Source organism: Arachis duranensis, chromosome 5, assembly GCF_000817695.3.
Source record: "Arachis duranensis cultivar V14167 chromosome 5, aradu.V14167.gnm2.J7QH, whole genome shotgun sequence".
In the NCBI taxonomy this organism is placed as follows: Eukaryota; Viridiplantae; Streptophyta; class Magnoliopsida; order Fabales; family Fabaceae; genus Arachis; species Arachis duranensis.
This window is the reverse complement of record NC_029776.3, coordinates 6,176,872-6,182,787: the sequence shown is the minus strand read 5'-3', so window position 1 is coordinate 6,182,787 and position 5,916 is coordinate 6,176,872. Positions and strand designations below refer to the sequence as shown.

Genomic DNA, 5,916 nt, shown 5'->3' with positions numbered 1-5,916 from the left:
GTTTATGAAGTATTAGAGATATAATTATTAGTGTTACATTTTTCTATCAGCTGAATCTTTTGGGATGAGTGGTATCATACATGGTATTAAAGCGCTAGATTTGAAAGGTCAAGAGTTCGATCTTTGGTGAACCCAAAAATTAAACTAATTTTTCGAGAAGATGTTTATTATCCCTTGTACTCGGATGGTTATTCTAAATAGTATAGGGGATGTTCATTTCATAACTTAATAGCCAGTACACATTGTACAAATAGTTCATTGTCTCCCTAGCGAAATCCTTGTCATATTTATCTTTACACTAGAGTGTATTTAGTGTACATGTATAGTAACGTCTATTTTAATTACATCTTAATTTTTATCAACACTCTTACCAACTGTCTTAACTCTTAAACAGTTCCATTCCATTGTATATTCAGATTGAAATTGGTGAAAGTGTTTTTATTACTTATAAATTGAAGTTAGAATCCGCATTAAAGCTTTATGCATTGACTCAATAATTTTCAACCATCTAAGAGTTCACCTATAATTTTCAATTTTTTATACATTAATCTTGAATAAAATAACCTACATTTTTATTCTTAATATATGATTTTAGTTTGACAAAATCATTATTTTTGCAACGAAAATTTACTCATGCATTTAATCTGTTTTTTTTTTACAATATTTCTAAATAAGCATATAAAAAGGTGGAGAAAATTTTGTTCACTGGTACCTTTTTCAGTTTTTTATCTTTTTTCTATTTATGTAAAAAATTCTAAAGAAAAAAAACCAAACATTGTTAGATTAAAATTAAATATTTTATATGACATGTATATAAAATTGGTGATGCTTTAACGAGTAGCAACTTGGTTTGGTTTTCGAAATGTAATAGTCAAAGAAATCATGAAGACTTATCGATATAATATACTTAACAAAAATACTAAATACACACATACAGAAAATACAATTTATGTACTTTAAAGTTATAAGTAATTATATTTACACTCTGTTTTATTTTTTTTTCTTTTAAATTATAGCGTGTTTGACATACTTAAAAAAAGTTTTTAATTTTTTGAAAAATTAATTGACAATCTTTTTTAAGAAAGTGAAATATATGACTTTTCTTTTTTGATAAGTCATTCTATCACCTATATAAAAATATTGTCTGTTTCTACTAAAAATATTAGTCTTTCTGTCCTTCGTCACCAGGCACGGACCTACATAGAACCATTGGGGGGCACTTGCCCCACTCTCATTTTATTTTTTTAAACAAAAAAATATACATATATAATATGTCCCATTTTAAATTTTAAATAACTCCACTACGAATAAACTAAGTCTAATTATTTAAAATCCTAAATCTATTTTATCTTTTTATTATTTTGATTATTAGTTAACCTAAATTAAATTTAGTCTTCTCCCAATCTCAAATTCCAACTCTCACTCATTTATTCTCTTAAACATTCTTCTTAATTTCATATTTTCAACCTTCTTTTTCATTCTTTATCCAGTGGTCATCTTGTCTTCATCAAAAGGTAAATTTTAAATTCTTTATTTTGTTTTATAGAGCTCTCAATGATTCGATATTTTTTTCAATTTCATTGTTTCTCTTTTTCATATTTTCGATTGCAAATTTTAATTCAAACAATTATAATTTAGGTATTGATCTATTTTTTTATTCTCTTCGTGAATTTATATATTTATTTTATTTTTGATTTAGTAATCCTTATTATTTATTTGTTTATCTTTCATTCTATTCTATTATATGTAATTATGTTGCATATAAATTTCTAAAGTAAATTAATCAATTTACTAATTTAGAATATATATTTGTTATTTTTAGAAATAATAATGAAAAAATATTTCAAAAGAAAAAATCTACCACTAGAATCTGAAGTTATTTCATTAGTCTCTTCTAATAAAAAGAAGTTTTTAGAATTTAATGTAAAAAGCCTTGTAGCTGATCTTGTACAACGACCCAAAATTTTAAATTATGATCTAAATGATAGAAATGAATGTAGATGAGCTTATTTGCAAAAAGATCCTTGTCAACCAAGAGAACATAATTTTTTACAAACATATTTTGGGACTTTTTTCCGTAAATTTAATGCTGATTAGTTTGATGAATTTGGCAATTGGTTGGAATATAGTATTTCAAAAGATGCTGTTTTTTGTCTCTATTGTTATCTTATGAAATCTGATGATGCGAGTAATGATGTTTTTGTAAAAGAGCTCTTTTTAAATTTAAATTAATATATCTTTTGATAACAATGTGTATTATTTTTGCCCTCTCAACATAAATTTTTAGGTCCGTCACTGTTCATCACTATTTCTAATATTGTCTGTTAGAAGTACTGGCCTTTTACCATCATTTTTACACAATGTTCCATCTGCTAGAAGTATTGGTCTTCTATCACCATTTTTACGTAATCATTTATCTGCTTAAATTATTGACCCTCCACCACCGTTTTAAAACAATGTTCCATTTGAACTACCTACTACATATATTCTTTCCATATATTTTTTTAATTTTTTTCATATGTGATTTTATTTTTATATAGCTTGCTATTATTTTTATAATTAGTTATAACAAGTCTTAACCTTAATAAAGGAAGAGGCTAATAAGAGTAAAAAAAAAAATAAAAAATAAAAAAATAACAACAAAATATACATTGACACACATTTTATATTTATTTTTTATTTTTACCTACTATATCATACACAATAGCAAACATTAACTAAACAGTAATTTTTTTGGCATTGCCATCAAAATTATTGTGAATTAAAATTTTATTACTATTCACCACACACAAGAACATTATTGTGGATGAAGGTGAAATAAAGGAACTAATTTCTAATGATATTATGTGACAAGAACTAATTGTCTAAAAAATAAAATTAATAAGAGAGCAAATAAAAAATCAATTGCCTAAACGATTGTAATATTAGTGATTAGATTATCGAAAATTAACATTTAATATTGAAAAATATTCATTATCATCGTTATTTTAATTTCCATTTTTTGTGTAAAAAAAATATATTTTGAGTTATTTATCCAAACACTATAATTTTAAAATAAGTACTTCTATAACAAAAAATTCAAATATAAAATAACTTATTTATAAGCTGTTATTAATAAAAGTTCTTATACTTTAACCTTTTCTTCCAAAAGAAGTTATTTAAGTTCTTTTATTATAATTTTTTAATAGTTATAATTTTCTATAAATAAAAATTTTAAGATTAGAGGAAGAAGTTGAAATTGTTTGACAAGTATTCTCAACATCTTATTATTTGATCAAATCGATTCACCGAGAAAAACCTTCTTTTTCTATTTTTCTTTCATTTTTTTTTCTTTTTACTTTTGTTGTATCATTTAACTTTAGATTTCTATGAAATTAATATATTTATTTATTTTTTAATACTACTTTTTTTTCTTAACTATTTAATTATTGGTGAATATCTCCGACAATAATGTTAGCACCACAATCTGTTATTTTCTATACTGTTATTATAAGATTATTCTCTTAATAAAACCAACTGTAATATCAATCTTCAAGTTAAAAAATTATAAAATAAATGATCAATTTTTAATTTTTTATTTAATTTATTTTTTATATAATTAATAATCAATTTATAAATAATAAAAATTTATTATTTAAATAAATTAAAAATCAAATAAATCAAATAAATACAATAAAACTAAATATTAATCTCTATAAATCCAATCATCATTTAACAACCATCTGCTGATATAAGACAGATGAACGACAGAACGAATGTGTAAAGTGTTGGCGAGTTCACAAAGTTCAATGACTAAGCCCAAGCCCAAGCCCATAAAACATGTAGCTCAAGAAAAAAAAAGTATAAACATGTAGCTCAAGAAAAAAAAAAGTATTCTAATGGTTGGTGTGAGGTTGAAGCGATAGTATTTGCAGTGGGGTTAACGCAGCAGAAATGAAAAGGACGGATAGGGTTATCACTTCCACGAAAGAGAAAAAAACAAAATTGTAGCTGCAACAGGAAACGGAATGGGAGTTTCTTAACCTCATGATCTTATCCCTCTGACCTCTATCCTTTTTTCCATATAGATATTGAGCTGGAAGGTGTTATCGGTAATTTGGAGGGTTAATGGAACTGCAAGTGTTGGAGAAGGGTTTTGATTATGCCCGTAAGAGGAAGAAGTGGGTTTTCATCCTGGGTGCCGTCGGCTTCGCCAGTTACGGCGCTTACAGGCTTTATCACGCGCCCATCGTAGCGCGTAAGAGGATGAGAGTCTCCAAGCTTCTTGGTGCGCTGATTTCCGTTGCGGAAGCCGTTTCCGAATCGGCAGAAACCGTTGGAGTCGTCTCTGGAGACCTCAAGGACTTCTTGCAATCCGATTCCAACGAACTTCCCAACAGCTTGAAGCAGATTTCCAAAATAGCACGCTCTCAGCACTTTGCAGATTCAATCGCCACCGCCACACGCTCTGTCACCGAGGGAGTTTTGCGAGGCTATGGAACCGTAAACCCCTCCAACGCTGACCAAACTGGTTCTGCTTCGCTTCTTGCTGATCGGGTGCTCAACAAAATGTTAACGCCATCAGGGTCGGGTTTTGTCTCTGTGGTTGTTGGAAGCTTTGCTAGGAACCTCGTACTTGGTTTCTATTCAGGTGGTACAGGGTTGAATTCCAGAAATGAAAATGGTGTTTCAGGTGCTGATGGATCATCCTCTAATGGTGTCCAAGTTCCGAATTGGGTCAATGTGGTTTGTGATGAAAAGTGTGCGGAGCTCATTGGAAATTGCGTTCAGATTTTTGTGAGTACAGCTGTTGCTGTTTATCTTGACAAGACCATGCATATCAACACCTATGATGATTTTTTCTCTGGGTTAACGAACCCAAACCATGAGACTAAAGTGAAGAACATGCTGGTGACTGTTTGTAATAATGCCATGGAGACTCTGATTAAAACATCACACCAGGTGTTGAGAAACCCAAATCCCAGTTTCAGAGAAGATACAAGTGTTACTCCTTCAAGAATTGAGGCATTAGGTGTAGAGACATCATTTGTTGAATCCAAACCGGAGAGTGATTCTGATGATGAGAATGAGAATGAGAGTAGCTGGATCAGCAGGGTCTCATCCACTTTGGCAGTTCCAAGCAATAGGAAGCTTGTTCTTGATGTCACCGGGACGGTGACATTTGAGACTGTTAGATCGGTGATGGAGTTTCTGTTACAGACATTTGTTGAATCCATCAGAACATGTGTTGATGTTGTTCGCGAGGCAATGCTTGAGATTGTAAGATATGCTGCATCCAAATCCTCCGTTATTGTGACAACATGTCTCTCGTTGTGCTTGCACATAATACAACCGGTGGCACTTGGCCTTTGATACCTGCCTATACATGATTCAAGTCTTGAACTAGCAAAACTTTTATCATAGTTTACTATCTTTATAGTTTATAGTATACCATACATGGATAAGTTGTGTAAATAAATTTGTATTAAAAGAATTATTGTGAAAATATACATGAATCTTCCTTCCTGCCTTCATGAGAACATTCACTTCAAGGTACGAACTTGTAGAAAACTTGAAATTCATTGGTCTGAGGTGTAATCATTTTCAGATCTATTCCTCGTTGGAATGTTCTTGTAAAAAGTAAAAAGTATTACTGTATATAATATTAGATCCCATCATTTCTATTGATTGGGTGTTATATAAATAGGAATGGATCTTCTCAATTTTAACAATTAAGAGTATAAAGTGTGATTTTTAATTTTTTATTATTTTCTCTATGTTTATTTTTAATCTTACTTATAAAATTAATTATAAGAGATTACATTCTACTTTCTTAATTATTAGAAAAAAATTGAAAGGATCCAATTTTTTCTATTTATTGCCCAAGCTTCATTCCAACGGATGGACAATTGGCCAGTTAAGAATTCGAAAGTAAAG

General features: G+C 29.2%; 1 protein-coding gene across 1 annotated transcript; it reads left to right on the top strand.

The window, feature by feature from the left end:
* Positions 1–3,897: 3,897 nt before the first annotated feature.
* LOC107487636 (protein PHLOEM PROTEIN 2-LIKE A10) lies at positions 3,898–5,685 on the top strand. Its single transcript, XM_016108302.3, has one exon. The coding sequence runs from the start codon at positions 4,108–4,110 to the stop codon at positions 5,350–5,352; it is 1,245 nt and encodes a 414-aa protein (XP_015963788.1). The 5' UTR covers positions 3,898–4,107; the 3' UTR covers positions 5,353–5,685.
* The last annotated feature ends 231 nt before the right edge of the window (positions 5,686–5,916 follow it).

Bases quoted from the DNA above. Each gene is read 5' to 3' on its own strand.
- LOC107487636 (XM_016108302.3), top strand. From the start codon at position 4,108: ATGGAACTGCAAGTGTTGGAGAAGGGTTTTGATTATGCCCGTAAGAGG.